The sequence below is a fragment of the Kogia breviceps genome, chromosome 8, assembly GCF_026419965.1.
Source record: "Kogia breviceps isolate mKogBre1 chromosome 8, mKogBre1 haplotype 1, whole genome shotgun sequence".
Taxonomy (NCBI): Eukaryota; Metazoa; Chordata; class Mammalia; order Artiodactyla; family Physeteridae; genus Kogia; species Kogia breviceps.
The window spans coordinates 81,006,805-81,025,309 of record NC_081317.1 but is presented as its reverse complement, the minus strand read 5'-3'; the positions used below and the strand labels follow the sequence as shown (position 1 = coordinate 81,025,309).

The following is an 18,505-nucleotide window of genomic DNA, read 5'->3' as shown; positions in this document are numbered from 1 at the left end:
CTACATATGTATAACTGAATCACTTTGCTGGACACCTGAAACATTGTAAATCAAGTATACTTCAATTTTAAAAATTGTGACAAGCACTGACCTACTGAGTCTCCCTCACCTCTCCCACCCATCCCTATTACCTCTCTGCTACCTGACTTGCTCGCTCAGCATCTTCTTACCATTCCTTTAATCTATCGGGCTCTCTCCTGTTCAGGGCCTTTACACTGGCTGCTTCCTCTACTAGAATGTGCCTCCTCCAGATATCTGGAAGGCTCATTTCTTTACCTCACCTTCTTCAGATCTTTTCTCATGTCATCTCCTCCATGAAAACTTCTCTCACCATCCTGTTTACAACTGAAAAAAAATTTCCAGACATTCCCCTTTCCCTGCTTCCTGTCCACAGGACTTACCACCAGTTGACATACTTTTTTGTTTTCTATTCAATTGTTTATTAACAGTCTCCCTGTGATAGACTGCAAAATATGGCCACAATTTCTTGGCATCTCTTTCTATGGAGGAAGAGACGTCTCTGCTTCTCGAAGCTGGGCCTGGTAATGTGACTTGCTTTGACTTATGGGATGTTAGGATATGGGACCCAAGCAAAAATTTGAAAAGAGCTTGCACATGAGAATTTCTCTCTCTGGTTGCTGGGATACCTTCTTGTCGCTAAGGGAAGAAGCACAAACCAGCCTGCTGGAGGATGGGAGACCCATGACCAGTAACCCCCATAATCTAAGCTAGCAGCCAGCAGAAACCACAAGAACATGAGTGAAACCATCCCAGACCAGCTAGGCCCTAGGTGACCCACCAGTTGCCTAAAGAACCTAACATTCAACTCAGAGTCTCACAGAAATAACGATTGTCATTTTAAGCCACTAGGTTTTGGGTGATATTTGAAGCAAGCTGGGGCCCTTGTAATTTCCAAGAAGGTAGAGATTTTTGTGCCCCACTGCATCTCCAGGGTTTAGTAGTGTACTTAGCATAGGGGAGATAGTCTAAAATATTTGCAGTGAATGTTGAAGGACAGAATGATGATCACAAAGGAAAAAAAACCAAAACAACCCACGAGTGAAAGAAATAAAGGCCAGAAATGGCCTCCATCACTGAGAGAATAAAAGGTAGGAGCAGGATCTCCTAGGTTCATTAGAACCTGGTCTCTTCAGATTCAGGGTGAACGAAATAAGATTTCAAATACTTTGGTAACAGAATATTTTAGCAAAAAAAAAAGAAGAAAAAATCCACATGTTCATTCACATGCAGTGTTTCAAATTTATTCAAAATAGTTCTAGTTTCATGGTGCTTAACTTGTCTAAGGCTGCAAAGCCACGTGACCTTTAGAATAGTTTTCACATTATGCAGCACTTACACTCCTCATTTTAAATTATTCCGATTTTTAACAGCTTGCAAATCGGCGAACCAAATCACTGCATGTTGCTTCAATTCTGTCTTGCCAAAGAAGAAAAATCTGCTGCTTTGGATTCATGTCAAGAGTTGGAAATCCAGGCCATAACATTTTAAATCTCAGATGTTCCCCACTGTGTCCACCTCACATAAATCAATAAGCACACAGATACCCACGTTTGGGAAGCCAGTTCACTAACAACTAAGGCACAATGGCCTGTGGAATGCGGCGGCAAATTTAAGTGGATTCTGCAGCAGTGCGTGTCATAATCTGAGAGAACAGCACGGTCCTTAGCAATGGCACAAACAAGTGTAACTGGCAAGCAGAAAGCAAGTTCGATATTAAACAATTAACTGAGGTACAAAGCTAACATGTTATTTTCATTTGATGGGAAAAAATAAAAGACAAACTGTAATATACTAAGTTTCTGCCTTCTTGGAAAAGGAAACAAACCCTCAATTTTCTCTAGTCTTACCAGTCATGGACAGGTATATCTAAACTCATGGAACAAGTCTCCTCTGGAAGGCTGGAGAGGCTGGAGAGAAGCGACTCAGAGCAATTAAGCTCTGGGATCTTCAGGGTTTCTTTCAGGAAGTGCAAATCTCTAAGCAACAGAATCCCATACACACATTTGCAAATACCTAATATCTGGCTTCTGATTTTTTTAAACACATGTAATTATCACTTGCTTAATGAGCAAAATGTATACTGGAGATCCATGAGGTCTTCCTATTAAGTCACAGGATTCGTATCTAGAGTATCACATAATCTTTCTCCCTCTTCCAGTACCAATCTCCATCTATACTGTATGCAAGGCTAAGGAGAAAGCTCTTGAACTTTTGTATTAGTGGGAACAGGCAAGGTTCCACAGTAGGAACAAATGAACCCATGAATCTCAGTGACTGAAAACAAGAAAAGCTTGTTTCTAGCTCATGTTACACATCCATTGTGCACTGGCTGGGAGTGCTGCTCATCACGGCCCGCGAGGACCCAGGCCAATGGGGTACCCACCACCTGGAGCTTGGCAGATCAAAGTAGGGCAGATGGGGAGCACAGTAAATCATGCACTGACTGTTAAAGAGGGGACGTGTGTCACTTCTGATCACATTTCATTGGCCAACAGAAGTTACATGACCAAATAGGAAATATACCCACTTACACCCCAAATAGGGAAATACAATCCTATCACATGGTGAGGAGAAGAACTGAAAATATTCAGGGGACGGTATTAATGACGCTGCCGTCTCTATTCCCTCCCTGCCTCCACGTATTCACAGCCATTTATCCATTTCAGAATATTTTTCCGAGGGCATCTGAATGGCAGAGCACACTCTTCCAGGTACCAGAGTTTAAACAAAAGAGGTTTTGGCCACAGGCAATTTCATTTGAGAAAGTGACGTCTGAGAAGGGCTTTGCCAAATGAGTGAGAACTGGACAGGAAGATGTCCAGACAGTGGGAGCAACACGAGCAGGGGCAGAAAAGTAGGGCATGGCAGTGTCTGTGCAAAGAATGGCAAAATGTTTAGGCTGAATGATATTCAGAATAAACAGGGTGGGGGTGGGGGGAAGAAGGGGGGAGGGGAGGGGCAAAAAGGGGGAGGGGAGGGGCAAGTGGGAAGCGGGTGGAGGAGAAGAGGAGGAAGAGGAAGAAGTCTCTTTGACCACAGTGGGTTCTGAAAAGATTAAACTGCCTTATGTGGCATGTTTTGAAGGGAAAGACAGTGGGACAGGATGGGACTGGTGCAATAGTCCAAACAAGAAGTAACAAAGGGCTTAGCTACAGTAGACCCACCTCAATGGAGAGAAGAGAATAGCTCTACTCCAGAATCGTATACAGCAGGAGAATACTCAGCTTTCCCATCTCCCTTTCATCTGACCCAGAAAATATAACTCACCTTTCCCTCTATCTGCCTGAGCCTGAAGGGACTGGTCATTTGAGGCTTAGAACTGATCAAAGTGATGAGGTCAGATAGGGAGATCCATGTCGATTGAGAGACTAGCTTCTGGCCATGTCACCCCCAACCAAGAGGGAATTCCTTTCATAATTAAGTGGAGTTAACTCCCAATGGATAGTTCCTCTATTTGTTCTGAGTTTATTTCCTATCTCCAAGGATATCTCTGAAGCCACTCCTTAAGGACTAAACTGCAGGGCTTAATTTATGTCTGTTTGTCCTGGAGCCTGTAATTCCTCCTCTCATGCAGATTTAATTTCAGCTCTTTGGCCCTTCAAATTGGCCAATACAGGTAAGTCCTTCCATGGTCATCTAGGTAGGTCAGCCATGGGCCATCACAAGATTCTACAGCTTATATTACACTGAGCTTTAGGACCTGTCGTGTGCACCAAATCTGCTTATTTTTGCTACTCCCATTCCACACAGACAGTAAAATTAGCCTGTGATCTGAAACCTTCTCTTACTACTAACCAGTTCCATCATTGGGGGGCCCCTCTGTGCTGCTCTTACCACTGCTCCAGTAGATACAAGACTTGCACTGTCACCCACTGGGAGATGAGAATAGCCAGCAGAGCCCCCAGGGTTCCCTGGGATCCCTGGAGAAGCCATCGCAATCCTAGGATGATCTGGGACTTGGCTCCTGGGGTGGACGATGTCACACTGTGTACTCTGACTCTCCCACTAAGAATTCTCATGAAGTCAAAGCCAGAAAGAATGACCCTGCTGACGATGGATGCCAAGTTCTGAAACATTCAAAGATAAGGATTAGGCTATTTCCCAGTAAGCCCTGGACTTTAGAATCCATACACACATGACTCATCAATCCTAGATCACTCCTTTTTACCACACTCCCCTATAGAATATACTGTTAGCTTTCCTTATTGACTGGGTAATAGAATTTTTTGTAATTTTTCTCCAATGTTCAGATTTGTTTCTCATTTTATGTATACCGCAGGACTATAGGACTTTAGGATTTGACCAATATTCAGTGATTACCTTTACAGAGCCAAACACCATGCTACATGCTGTGGAATAATAATTAAGTCCCTTACAAGCAGGAAAAAAAGAAAAAAAAAAAAAAAACTTTACTAAATTCCCTGGGGAGATTTTGGGCAAAGTACTATGGGAGTCAAAGCACTGAAAAATCAGAATGATTGTACCTGTATTTTTTTTTTTTTTTTGCTGTACGCGGGCCTCTAACTGTTGTGGTCTCTCCCGTTGCGGAGCACAGGCTCCGGACACGCAGGCTCAGCGGCCCTGGCTCACGGGCCCAGCCGCTCCGCGGCATGTGGGATCTTTCCGGACCGGGGCACGAACCCGCGTCCCCTGCATCAGCAGGAGGACTCTCAACCACTGCACCACCAAGGAAGCCCGGATTGTACCTGTATTTTACCTGTATTTCCAGAGTGAGGCATAGTGGAGGTGACATTTGAGATGTACCTTTAAGAAGAGAATTTCCAGAAGGGCAAGGGGTCAGATGAACATTCCAGGTGGAAAGACTGGCACAGAAACAGGAAAGGATTGAGTATAGTATCTAGGGAACAATGGGAAATCCAGTTTGGCTTTGTTAAGGGATGGAGCAAGAAAGTTGATGGAAAAAGTATTTCAGGACTAGTAGATAGAGGCCTGTAAAAGCCCAGAGAAGGAATCTGTTTGTTTAAACACAGGAGGCAAATGGAGGCAACTGGTGACTTCTGAACAGGTAAACGGCATCACCAAAATTAAGCTTTAAGATCACGCTCTTTAAGATCAATCTCAAGCTCAACCACTTCTTCCCTGTTGACTAGACTTCATTTACACCTGCCAGTTTCTGTTCCCCTGGGGCCTTTGCACCAGCTGTCTCCTCTGCAGGGAACTCACCCCACCCCAGACCTCCATGTGGTCGGCTCCTTCTTATTCAGATCTCTGCTCAAGTGTTCCCTCCTCAATGAGCTTCCCTAACCAGCCTATCTGAAGGAGTCCTCCCACCCTCAGGCACTTTTTACTAAAGTATTTTGCTTTCCAATAGCAACTTATCATAATTTGAAATTATTTTATTCACTTCATGACTGCCTCATAGCTTGGCTCCTCTCACTATAAGCCCCATGTGAGCAGATACATTATTAAAGACAGATACAGTAGGACTGGGTCTAACAGAATAGCTGATAAACAACAGGTACTCAATAACTATTTTTTAGCAGCTTCATTGAGATAAAGTTCACATACCATATATTTATTTAAAGTATACTATTCAAATGTTTTTAGTATAGTTACACAGTTGTGCAAAAATCACAACCATTTTAGAACATTTTCATCACCCCCAAAAGAAACCCCATACCCATGAGTAGTCCCCCCATCTCCCCAACCCCCAACCCTTTCAGCCTTAGGCAACCACTAATCTACTTTCTGTCTCTGTAGATTTGTCTACTCTGGACATTTCATATAAACAGAATCATATACATGCATGACCTTTTGTGACTGGTTCCTTTCACTCAGCCAGTGAAGTGTTTTCAAGGTTCATCCATGTTGTAGCCTGTATCAGTACTTCATTCAGTTTTATTGCAGAACAATATTCCATTGTAAGGATACATTATACTTTGTTCATCCATTCATCAGTTGATACACATTTGGGTTGTTTCCATTTTCTGGCTCCTATGAATAATGCTGCCACCAACTTTTGTCTGAAAGTTTTTGTGTGAACAAATGTTTCATTTCCCTTGACTGTACACTTAGGTGTGGAACTGCTGGGTCATATTGTAACTCTGTGTTTGTTTAATGTTTTGAGGAACTGCCAGACTGTTTTCCAACAGTGGTTGCACCACTTTGCATTTCCACTAATAGTGTAGGAGGGTTCCAATTTCTCCACATTCTTGTCAACACTTGTGATTATGTCTTTCTGATTATAGCAGTCTAAGTGAATATGATGTGAATTAGTATCTCATTGTGGTTTTGATTTGCATTTCCCTAATGAATAACGACTATGAGCAACTTTTCATGTGCTTATTGGCCATTTGTATATCTTCTTTGGAGACATGTCTATTCAGATCCTTTGTGCCCATTTTTTTTTTTTTTTTTTTTTTTTGCGGTATGCGGGCCTCTCACTGTTGTGGCCTCTCCCGTTGCGGAGCACAGGCTCCGGACGCACAGGCTCAGCGGCCATGGCTCACGGGCTTAGTTGCTCCGCGGCATGTGGGATCTTCCCGGACCAGGGCACGAACCCGTGTCTCCTGCATCGGCAGGCGGATTCTCAACCACTGCGCCACCAGGGAAGCCCCTTTGTGCCCATTTTTAAATTTAATTTAATTTAATTTTTTTTTGCGGTACACGGACCTCTCACTGTTGTGGCCTCTCCCGTTGTGGAGCACAGGCTCCGGACGCTGATGCTCAGCGGCCATGGCTCACGGGCCCAGCCGCTCTGCGGCATGTGGGATCTTCCCAGACCGGGGCACGAACCCGTGTCCCCTGCATCGGCAGGCGGACTCTCAACCACTGCGCCACCAGGGAAGCCCTGTGCCCATTTTTAATTGGGTTATTTGTCTTTTTATTATTGAGTGTAGGAGTTCTTTATATACTCTGGATACAAGCCTCTCATCAGATGTGATTTGCAAATATTTTCTACCATTCTGTGGGTTGTCTTTTGACTTTCTTGATGGTGTCCTTCAATAACTATTTTTAAAATAAAACAATGAATAAAACTAATCCTTTAAGACAGAAAACTATGACCAGTTCATAAGTATGTGGCAAATTAGTGGCAGGGCAGGACCTAAAGGAGAATTCAAGTCACCTGTTTTCAGCTTTGAGTTTTGTTTACCGGTTCTCAGCATTGCCCAACTAGACCGGAAGAAATGACATCATCCTATGATGAGTCAAAGAATGCAGCATTTGGTAAATTGGCTCATGAGCACTAACCAAATGGAAAGATGACCCAAGGTTAAAAAAATAAAGAAAAAAGGTTTTGCTGGAAGCTAGGCTGTAATAAATCTTAAGTGGCCTACAATTTAGTTTTCTCTTGAAAAACTCTGAAATTGATGAATGGGTCCCACACACACACACACAGAAAAAATAAATAAATAAATAAGTTAAATGCAACTAGAATAGGCCCAGGATGAGTAAGCAGTAAACTTCTAAACTTGTAGTTACGGATATATGCTTACAAGATTAAAGGCTCTAAAATTGTCTTCCCTCCCTGCACTGCATTCAAACTCATGAGCACTGCCCAGTTTTATTATGGTTGAGAAAATTCAACTAGTGAAAACAAGGTACAAGCCTGGGAACATCGATATGGAGAGAACTGGTATATTTTTACAGCTGTAAGAGCTTCTCAGTAGAAAAATACCAGACCTTAAGTACTTATTACAAAAATATCAGCCCTAAGTACTTAGTACAAATATATATGATATATATATGTGTGTGTGTGTACACACACACACACACACACACACACACACACACACACACACACACACACACACACACACACACTGGGGAAGGCAGCAGGGAAGGACTTGCTTTCAATAAATCTTAACCAGTTTCAATGCTGGCAGGGTATCCACAATGTAATTTTCCCAGGACAGAATTAACCCCTTAGATAATGCAGAGAAGATTCAACTAGAAACTTCATGCTTCTTTTGTGATGCTAACCCTAACCTAACAATCAGATTCACATATAAATGCAAACAAGATTAATCTAGTATTGTAGACAGCAACCTAAAAATATTATATATTATACAGAGAGCAATTTATAAATAATTAAAAAACACATTTTAAAATATATCCATATTCTTACAAGGCAGTAAAGTTAGACTAAGAATACATAAAAGACATGTTCAGAACATAGCTTCATTATACTATAAAAAAAATATGTAAAGGGCAGAATACATGACATGAATAAATTATAGGTATAATTATTTATTATAATGGAAAGTAGGCTACATGACAACTTAAGATAGAGGCCAACATAAAATGTGACATCATATATACCATTTTTAAATCATCCTTAAATATTATTTCTGGCTTCACATTCTCTGTTTACACTCTTCCCTCTATATTCAGTGCTCAAGGCAATCTTCAGTTTTTAAATCAAATATGGGAAGGCTCATTTGGGAAGCAATCCTCCATGAATCTATCTTTATCTCTTAAGTTGATACAGGACCTGCAGTGCAAATAATAGTGCACAGATGTGTAAAGTAGAGATAATACCTAAATTTATCCAAGGAGAATTGAAGTATGGGGCCGACTTCATGTTTATCTGCCCTGTGGGTATACCAGCCCAAAATACTTGGAATCCTTATCTTATCCAAGCTGATAACCCTGCCAATATCACAGGCTCACAGTTTCTTGATCTCATCCAGTCCACTGGCCTTCAGCTGTTCTCTATTTGGTCAGCCCACCTTGGACCTTATCATCATGCAGAATGGCTCTAACCCAGAGCTTACAAAGAAAATTACCCTCTGGGATGGCTCCCATCTTTCCACTTCTACCACTCTTATCAAACTGGCTTTCCATTTTTATGTTGAACCTTTATACCTGCCTTATTCCTTTGGCTCCCCAGTCCTATTTTAGCCCTACCATCTTTCTCAAAGCTGGGACACTGTGGTCTATCATTTCAAAGACAGTATCCCTTTGTGTTCGAGAACCATTCATCTCCATCACCCCCAGCTTCCCACAGTCTCTTGTTCCCTTCTCTCTCACTCTGATACATTCTAACTCCCTGTTTTGTCTTTATCTAATCTCAGGTTCCTGAGCATTAGTGACAAAAGCACAAAACAATATAGATTGGTTCACTTTCTCACTCATTCACTTAACCTCTACTTACTGAGCAATAACTATGTACAAGCAGCTATTGCCATTGCTGTTTGGCAACTCTTCTCATTAGGCATTGGTCATTAATTCCTATCAGAATTTTCTGGTAGGAGCACTGGAGCACCAGGCCACCAATTTCACCCAGTTCCCCCTCTCTCTGCAGATGACCTTCACCTCAGAACTGATAGTGAGATCCAGACCATTGTCCACATGCGCTCACTTCCTTTCCTCCTCAGTGTGAACTCCCGAAATCTCCATTCACCTTCATTCTTCTTTAGCCTCAAGGCACCAATGTCCCTCTTCCTTTCCACACCTATTCCTCTCTAGGTGCACCCTTTATGCTTCCTGTCCCAAGCGCTCACTGTGCTTTACCTATGCCACCCACTGGGCTAGGTGCTGGGGACACAAATAGGAATAAGGCACAGCCCTGCTTTCCCAGCTAGTGGAAGAACAGATATGCAATTACACACTCACACACAAACACACGCACAAATACACGTTCAATCAGGGTGACCATATCATTTCTCTGCCAAACTCAGACATGTCTGAAAGTGAAAGGGATATTAAAAAATACTTAATGGAGGTGAACTGATTTACTATAGGCATAAACCAGTGCTGTCCCTGGCAAAATATGATTATGGTCACACTAATTACAAGATAGTATGGCACCTTCGGTTATGCAGCCATGAAAATTTGCCTAAAATTATTTAGTAACATTGGAAAAGGCTCATAACACAATGTTAAGTGAAAACAGCATATAGAAACTGAGCATAACTTGGTTGAAAAAAAAAAAACCAAAACATAATAACTGACATTTATTGAGTATGCAGTATGTGTCAGGCACCATTCTAACTACTTTCAACTAATCCTCACAACAACCCTATGAGGAAAACACTACTAGATCTTTTTCACACATGAAGAAACTTAGGCACAGAGAGCTTAAGATGCTTGCCTAGGGTACCCTGGCTAGGAAGTGGCAGGATTAGGATTCAAACCCTTTTGGTTCTAGACCTATGATCCTAAACGCTCCAGGACATTGATGAGATGAAGGGAGATAATGTAGGTGGGCAGGCCGATATGCAATGAAACCCCCCCACTGCTCAATCAAGCATTGGTGCTAAGAGCACGGGTAACCTCCTTGTCCCCAATTCTTTAAGCCATGTTTCAGTTCTCATCTCCTAGATTCTCTCTACAGCACTTCTCTCTAGTGCGACCCTCTGTGGCTCTCTGACTCTTGTGTCTTCAGGGCCTCCCCGCCCCCTCATCTACTCCCTTTATCCCTTGCCTTCTCCATGGAGACATTCCTTCAGGTTGTATTCCCAGCCCTCCTCTCTCTTTGTGCTTCACTTCTTAGCATCCTATGCCCTTCCACAGTTTCACTTGTACTGAGGTGGTGAATGCCAGTCTTCACTTCTTTCCTGCCCTAAATTCTCTTCTTCCTACTGGACATTTGCATCTGCATGACTCTCTACCTGCCAACAACACTAAGGCTGAACCTACCATGTTGTTCCCAGCACACTGCCCTCATTCTACAGACAAGTCCCCACTCTCCGGGTCCCCAGGCTATAAACTTTGTTCTCTTCACCTTCTCCCTTCTCCTCAACCTCCATTTGCATTTGGTTACCAAGCCATGTTGAATCCACCTGTATAAGAGCTTCTAAATCGATTCTCTTTCCATTGTCACAGGTTCTGTGTTTGTTAACAATAACTTTTCCCAACACAATAGCCTCTCTGCCTCTTCCAGGTCATTATGCACACGGCTACCAGAGAACTCCTCCCAGGTGGGACTGAACCATACAGCACTGCCTGTGGCTCCATTAGTATTGGTCTTGCTTAACAGTTATGGATAAAAATGTCCTAGGTCCACGGGCTTCCCTGGTGGCGCAGCAGTTAAGAATCCGCCTGCCAATGCAGGAGACATAGGTTCGAGCCCTGGTCCGGGAAGATCCCACATGCCACGGAGCAACTAAGCCTGTGCGCCACAACTACTGAGCCTGTGCTCTAGAGCCCGTGAGCCACAACCACTGAGCCCGCATGCCACAACTACTGAGCCTGTGCCCTAGAGCCCATGAGCCTCAACTACTGAAGCCCACGCGCCTAGAGCCCGTGCTCTGCAACAAGAGAAACCACCGTAATGAGAAGCCCGTGCACCACAACAAAGAGTAGCCCCTGCTCGCCACAACTAGAGAAAGCCCGCACGCAGCCAAAAATATAAATAAATAAATAAATTTTACAAAATCACCAGTGCTCCACTACAGAAACCCCCAGGAACCCTGGCATTCTCTTATTTTTCCTTCAAGCAGCCTTTGCATCTCCGTGGAGTCCTTATAGATCATATAATGCTTCCTATGTCTTGTTTTATTTATATATTCATGTTCATTATTAGGGCACTTGATAACACAGCAACCCTGTGAGGTGGATGGAGCAGGTGTTAAGGTCCCCAACGTGAAAAATCAGGCACTGAGGGTCAGGTTGGTAAATAAATAAAAGGTTTGAAGTTTCACTCAAACCTTCTGACTCAGTCTGGTTTTCTTTCTGGTCTCTTTTTCCTCCCAGGGTTAACCCAAACTGAAGAGTTTATTGGCATGGATTGTTGCTTCTTGGTACACTTAGATGGAGAGATGTAATCTGTTGAACTAGTGAGAATGTTGCATGAGTAATTTCACTTTAAAACTATGTGCAAATTTAACTTTGATAAAAATAGAAATTCATAGATACATACATATGTATCTTATAGCATACATGAGTGTGTATAAGCATTCATTTTTACCACCCATGAAGACAAAGTCAGCTTCTTTGTCATTTAATCCAACCTGAATTAGCCAAGTGATAAAGTCAGAAGCCAGAGATACTTTAGCCTTGGGGAAAACCCAGACACTGCTTCACATAACTTGAACCGACAACACAAATTCCCCTCCCTGCCCAGGGGATGTTTCTGGGTCAGGACTCCCTCCCTTAACCAAAGAGTCAGACATTGCTGGACATTTTCCCAGCACACTACCCTGCTTCTCTGGCTGACCTTTACAGTTAGGACCTCTGGATATAAACTCATGAAAGATAGCAAAAAGGCAAATTCAGCTGCCTTGGGGCTCACAAAAATGCAGTGTTTCATTTCAAACAGACCCCGAAAATCCCAATGGCCACATACAAGCCATTCCTAGTCTATGAGGTTAAAGCAACAGACCCACCATCATCAGGCCAAGCACTCTGAACTGCTTTTTTCTCATGAATGGTTCCCCCACTCAGGAGAACTGCGCATGTGAGAGTGGCTAGCAGAGGTCAAAGCTGAAGTTCTCGGGCATGGAGGTCAGAGCTGAGGTTCCTGCCTGGTGCAAAGGCAGATGCATCACACAAGGATCAACCTGGGACTCCCACATCCATTTACAAATGCCTAAGGATATAACTAGGGGAGGACAGTCCACTCCCACACACCCTACCAAGCTAGCCCCATCCTCTTATTTCTAATGCCATCCATGAGCACCCAGAACTCACTCTCCACTGTTTACCAGCACTTCAAGCATCCCACATTACTCACAGGTCAAAACTAACCAGCAGAGTGGGAGGCCTTCAGGGCATTTGCTGAACAAGGTTCTTCCTGCTAAAGCATCTCTTCCTGTTGATTTGGAAAATGTTTCTTCTAGCCTTCCGCATGTAAACCACATTCAGAATTAAGTGAAATGTGAATTCAAATACGAGGCAAGATGCTTTATAAAATATTCAGTCTTCAGATATTTTTTGCCCCTTTCTTCCATCTCCATTGAGCTTATCCTATACTATTTAATGGACTACAACAAAGATCAGCCAGGGAGGGGAGCACTACCATGGGAAATCAGCCAGAATTGTTTAGAACCCAATGGAAAACTATTTTAAATTGTTAGTTGAAGTGGAAAACCAGTTTCCCTGTCTACAAAGCTCTGATTTAGCTGTTTTTTTTGTTTTGTTTTGTTTTTTTGCGGCATGCGGGCCTCTCACTGTTGTGGCCTCTCCCGTTGCAGAGCACAGGCTCCGGTCGCGCAGGCCCAGCGGCCATGGCTCACGGGCCCAGCCGCTCCTCGGCATGTGGGATCTTCCCGGACCGGGGCACGAACCCGTGTCCCCTGCATCGGCAGGCGGACTCTCAACCACTGCGCCACCAGGGAAGCCCTGATTTAGGTCTTTTGACTTGGTCATCAAAAATGTATTTTCCTGATCTTCAATGAGTTGCATCTTCCATTATAAAAATGTCTTCCATTCTCCATATCTAAATAAAGTCTGAATCTCACTTATTTCAGATTCAGATTCAACAAACCTTCCACGGCAAGCTTAACTATATGCTGGGCAACACAGAATCGACTCCCTCTATTATCTAGAGATTTATCCTTTTACAGATGAAGGAACAGGGGCTCCATTAAGTTCAGTGACTTTCCTGCTTTCCTGGACCTTGCAAGTGGCATCTGCAGAGCTTCCAAGTCTATGCTCTCAATGGCAACACCAGGTAAAACATTTTTCTCAGTATTGCTTGCAGCTGGCTTTATCTTTCTGGAATCTTGTTCAAGATAAATTACAAGGTTTGGGGAGGGGTTTTTGCTCCTGGTGATCTCAGTTTGGAATCAAGGATTCTAAGCACCTCACAGAAGGATAAATACAGCTGTTGCATACTGCAAAGAATCTTTACAGAGGACCTTCTCCCTGGGTTCAAATAACCAGAAGTTAATCCCTACTGGTTTGTAGATTTTGTCCAAACAAAGGTTCACAATTAACATTATGTCAGGTCTCATTCCATTATGTCTTTTCTATCCTCTAACCAGTATACCGCTAGTTCAAAGGGTCAGAGCACACGATTAGGGAGGAAGAACTAGGCCTGTTCTTCCATCCCTGTGCAGTCCAAGAGGCAGACGTACCTACCCTCAGCCACTCGGCGTACGGAGGTTGAACTAAATATTAAGAGGGCTTGGAGTCAGGGCTTGTAGGGGAAGAAAGGAAAGGCTTTCTAGAATTTCAGAATTTCGAGGTATAACCACTCACAAAATATAAACATTATGTGAAAACCTACCAAAACAAGCGCTGTCTCTACAACCAAAGACAAGAAAACCTTCATTATTATTCCCTTCCAGGAAGTCAAGTATGTCCTTTTTGCCTGTTGTTTGCTTACTTGCTCTTGTGTTACTCTCCATATCCTATCTTTCGTGAACATGACAGGCATGCCTATTCTTTTCTGTAGAAATCTCCAAGCCAGAAATTTTACCTCTGGTGGCTTTTCAATGCTAAGATGCTATACGAAACATGATACTGAAACTCTGAATAGACCATCAAAACCGTACCCTTACTGTGGTGGAAAGTCACTACCTTATTCACCTAAAATATTATATAGAAAGATATCAAAAATACTACCAGGATATTAAATGACTTTAGAAACAATAACAGGTCTCAGTTCCAATCTGTGACATATAAGGTGGGAACCCCCCAAGCCCAAAAGGGTAAAAATAGGAGAGCATTCCAGAGACATTTGCAAATAAATTACTGCCCTCAACTGAACCACAGCTGGTTTACTGATGGAAAGAAAGAATAACAAAAGGATGGCTCTTACAGTGCAATGATATTGCATGTGTGAACTCAATTTACCACCTGCAAGACTTAGCTTAGGGTTACGCTCCTTTGATCTACAGAAGAAATGCTTTACACTGTAAGAATAGCTGATCTTTTTACACTGGTTAGGGCATGAGTTCAAGGGGTTCTCTGTCACCTCTGTAAGCACTCAGTTTCCTCCCTGGCATTGTAAAAACCCACAATAAATCATGTTTGGTGTTATTTGTATGTAAACTTTCTTAGTATGACTTTTTAAATGAAAAACCATGGATCTTCACTAGAAGGCCCTTTGTAAAAAGTCAGGCCAGGTTGCAGGATACTGCAATGTTTGCTTCTTCACAAGTGGGTCCTGTGACAATTTCTTCTCCCCCACTCTGCCAGGTTCCGAAATGTGTAAATTCTATTTAATGAGTTTATTTTGATACAGATCTTTCTGCTTTCGTAATTCCTGAAGCTTCTCAGGTTCAAGAAGTCCAGGTCGGCTTGAACTAAGTATCCGTGAATTAAGACTGGATGTTTGCTTCCAGTCTACTGAGCCACTAAATCAGAATTCAGGGAAATGGAGATTTTACTTATTTTCCTCCCTCCCCTCATCCTCACAAGCATGAGTAGGCCTGGACCAGACAGTCCTAGGTCTGAATCATGCCCTTACCACTGTCTAGCTGGGTGACCCTGTGCGGGTCAACTTCTCCAGAGTATAAGGTTCCCTGTTGCTGTATGTGAAGTCATACCCACCCAAAACGGTCGTTTTGTGGATTATGAAATAAGTGTATGGTCAAGAACTATTCTTCCAAATATGCCTGTTTTATGAGAGATGCTCAATGTTAGCTGAACCTGAGTGATGCATCTGGAAAGATTATTAACATGACTACTTTTATCGTTAGCCTTCCCTGTTACATTCTCCAGTCACGGGCAGCGCCCAACTTCAAGCTCGTGTAAAAAGACTTGAACAGACTCAATGTTTTCTTCCAGAGAAAAAAAGAAGCAGGTAGAATCCCACCAAGCCATTAGAATGAAACTCTCCTGAAGATGATAGGCACTCAGGCAAGAAAATCTGGCTGGCTGTCCCTTCCTTCCTTCCTGGTGTGTGTTGGTCTCGGGGAGAGGAGAAACAGACGACGCCCCTTGCCCTGGTCTCAGCCCTGCACAAGGTTGGCTTCTCCGCAACACGCTCTCCCTCTGGACCCGCAAACAGCAGCAAGACCTCCCGCTCTGGCTCCTCCGATGCCCCCAGTGCTCTTTCTAGATGCGGCAACAGCAGATCTGCCTGCTCTCGGTGCCGCGTCCCAGGCAGCCGAGAGTCCCCGTGCTAGAGCACTTGCCTTCCAGGACATGGAGCTCGACAGCATCGGAAACCGTCTGTGCTCTGCTGCTCCAGTGGCCCCAGCCGGCACCCTCCTCTCCCCTCATCCTGGCAGGGCAGGCAGGGCGCGTGCAGCCGGAGCAGTCCCACAAGCGCGTCTGCTGTGAGGGCGGCCCCATCACCCTCACCTCCCTCCCCCAGCAAAGTCTCACCAGGGTCCGGCCAGGGCCCCCTCCTCGGGCCAGGCCGGGAGAAGCGAGTGGGAGGGTATAAGGATGGGGGTGCACTTTCTGGGACCCGCTTATACAGCCTTTGTCACCCCCATTTCTTGCAGGAAAGAGAGCGAGGAAGCCAAGACCGTGTGGAGGTAGCTCCAAATCTGTTGCGCTTCCAATCATCCCCGTAACACCACTCAATTCACGGTCCCCCAGCCGGGCAGCTCTGCCCAAAGCCCACGAGCGGCACCCCACCAAAGCCCCGCGCTCCGCTGCCCGCCCAACTCTCGCCCCACCGAGCCTCCGCGAGGGCAGACTCGCCGTTTTCCAAAGTAGAACCCTGTCAGTGGTCTCGGAAGTTCTCCCACCTCCCCCTCCGACTCCCCAGTTGGGAGCCCCACGCGGATCCAGCTCGCGAGGCGAAGAAGCCGGGAGGTCTCCCCTCAAACCCTTGCTCACGCCGGGTCCGGTCCCCTCTTCTCTCCCTCCTCCAGTCTAGCTCCAGTCCCAGCGGTTCTCTCCCCCCTCGAAGAGGAAACTTCTTTCTGGACTAAATTCAGGTCCGAGCAGGAAAGGCTTTCCCTTCCCCGCCTCCCCCTTACACCAGGTCTCAGAAACCACAGGGAGCCGGCACCAGGGGCGCGCTTACCCTCTACCCCCCAAAGAGCCCACTGGTCCCTGACTTGCCACTGCAAAAGTTCCGGTCGGGTCTGAAACCACCAGGAGGGTATATGTACATTCGCGATTCTTCCAGAGACTCTACCTATGCCTCGTGACTTGGAAGAAACAAGCAAACAAAACACAAACCCCAGCAACTTTGGGGAGCGAATGAGTGTGTGTGCGTGTGTGTGAGAGAGCGAGAGCATCGCTCAAGAGTTAGGGCGACAGCTGCAAGAGCACATCTGGAAGAGGGGGAGGGGGATTGACGAGGAGGGGACCAGCACGACTCCCCCCAGCCCCCGCCCCTGCCCTCTCAGCTTCAGGGCCGAGAGCCCGACCAGCCAGCGGTTACCTGTCCTAGGTTGATGAATCCGTACTTGCTGGCTATGCGGCTGGCCTCCGGGAAGCCGCCGGCGATTTTGACTGCCCAGTGGTTGGTGTAGACGCGCGTCCGGCACACGGGGAGCAGGCAGCCCCCAAGCAGCGCCAGCACGCACAGCAAGTCCAGCCGTCCCGGGCAGCAGCAGCGGCTCCCCCAGCCCATGGCCCCGGCGCTTCGCTGCTCCTTCGCTCGCTCGCTTGCTCCGCGCACTAAGCTGCGCGCACAACTAACTTCTCCGGCCTGGGCCGCCCCGGCTCGCAGCCCCCGGCCGCCGCGGCTCGCAGCCCTGGGCGATCGGCAGGAGGCGGCGAGCCCCGGCAGGGAGCAGAGCAGCGAGCCTCGCGCCGACTCCTAGACCATCCCTGGGGCTCCGGGGACCTGTGCTCCCAGCTCTCCGGCCCGCGGGGCTGTCGGCCGGCGCTCCCCGGCTCGGGCGCAGGAGGCGGCTGAGTGGGGCGGGCGCCCTCCCGCAGCTGGGTCTCGCCGGGCTCGGCTCCCGGACTCTCCGACTCGCCCTCGCTCCTCCCGGGGCCCCCGAGCGCGGCGGAGGCGGCGGTGCAGGCAGCGGCGGGGCGCCCCCTCTGCTGGCCCAGGTTCCGAGCGCTCGCTAGCTCTCTCCCCGCGCTCCCTCCGGCTCCGAGCGGCGCGCCGGGAGTGTAAGTGGCAATGGCAGCAGCACCCGCTCTGCATAAATGACTCCCCCCGCCCCGCTCGACACCCCTCCTTTCCCACATCGCCCTCCTCCTCTCCCTCCTCCGCCCGCCCGAAAGCGGCCACGGCCAGGCGCCAACCAGGTCCTAGCGCCGCCGGGTTCTTCAGGCTGTAGCCTCCAGGGTCCTGAGCAGCAAAAGCGAGTCTTTCCAAAGGGCTGGGAAGAGAGCCCCGGCGTGGAGGTTTTACCCCCTTCTCTCCCCTCCCTCCTGGATTTGTATTAATTTACCGCCACTTCCCGAAAGACTAAAGAGATTTACAAGCTGGTTCTAGTCAAGTGCCCCGAAGATTCATTCATCCTAGCTCTGAATGTCCTCAAACAACGAAGTATTTAAGGAGGTCACTTGCGTGTCAACTGCCGAACAAATAACCCGAGATTTTCACTTCGTTAATTCTTCACGCTTTTCAGCAACTGTTTATTTTACACATTCTGCTCTCGGGAGAAGCTACCACACAGGACCGTAAGGCGCATCGACTCTTGCAAAAGCCGGCCACCGGGGTTCCAAAGCGGAGTCTGCTGCCTGCTGACTTTCGAAATCCGTG

General features: G+C 46.0%; 1 protein-coding gene across 2 annotated transcripts in view; it reads right to left on the bottom strand.

Moving 5' to 3' along the window:
- Nucleotides 1-17,755, bottom strand: part of PCSK5 (proprotein convertase subtilisin/kexin type 5) — a 464,407-nt gene extending 446,652 nt beyond the window's left edge. The window contains exon 1 of one of the 2 annotated variants that reach the window (XM_059071201.2): nucleotides 17,222-17,755. In XM_059071201.2, the coding sequence (XP_058927184.1) occupies nucleotides 17,222-17,413 (192 nt within the window). In that variant the 5' untranslated portion in view covers nucleotides 17,414-17,755. The remainder of the gene's footprint in view (nucleotides 1-17,221) is intronic. The other variant, XM_059071200.2, reaches the window with a different exon arrangement.
- Nucleotides 17,756-18,505: the final 750 nt, after the last annotated feature.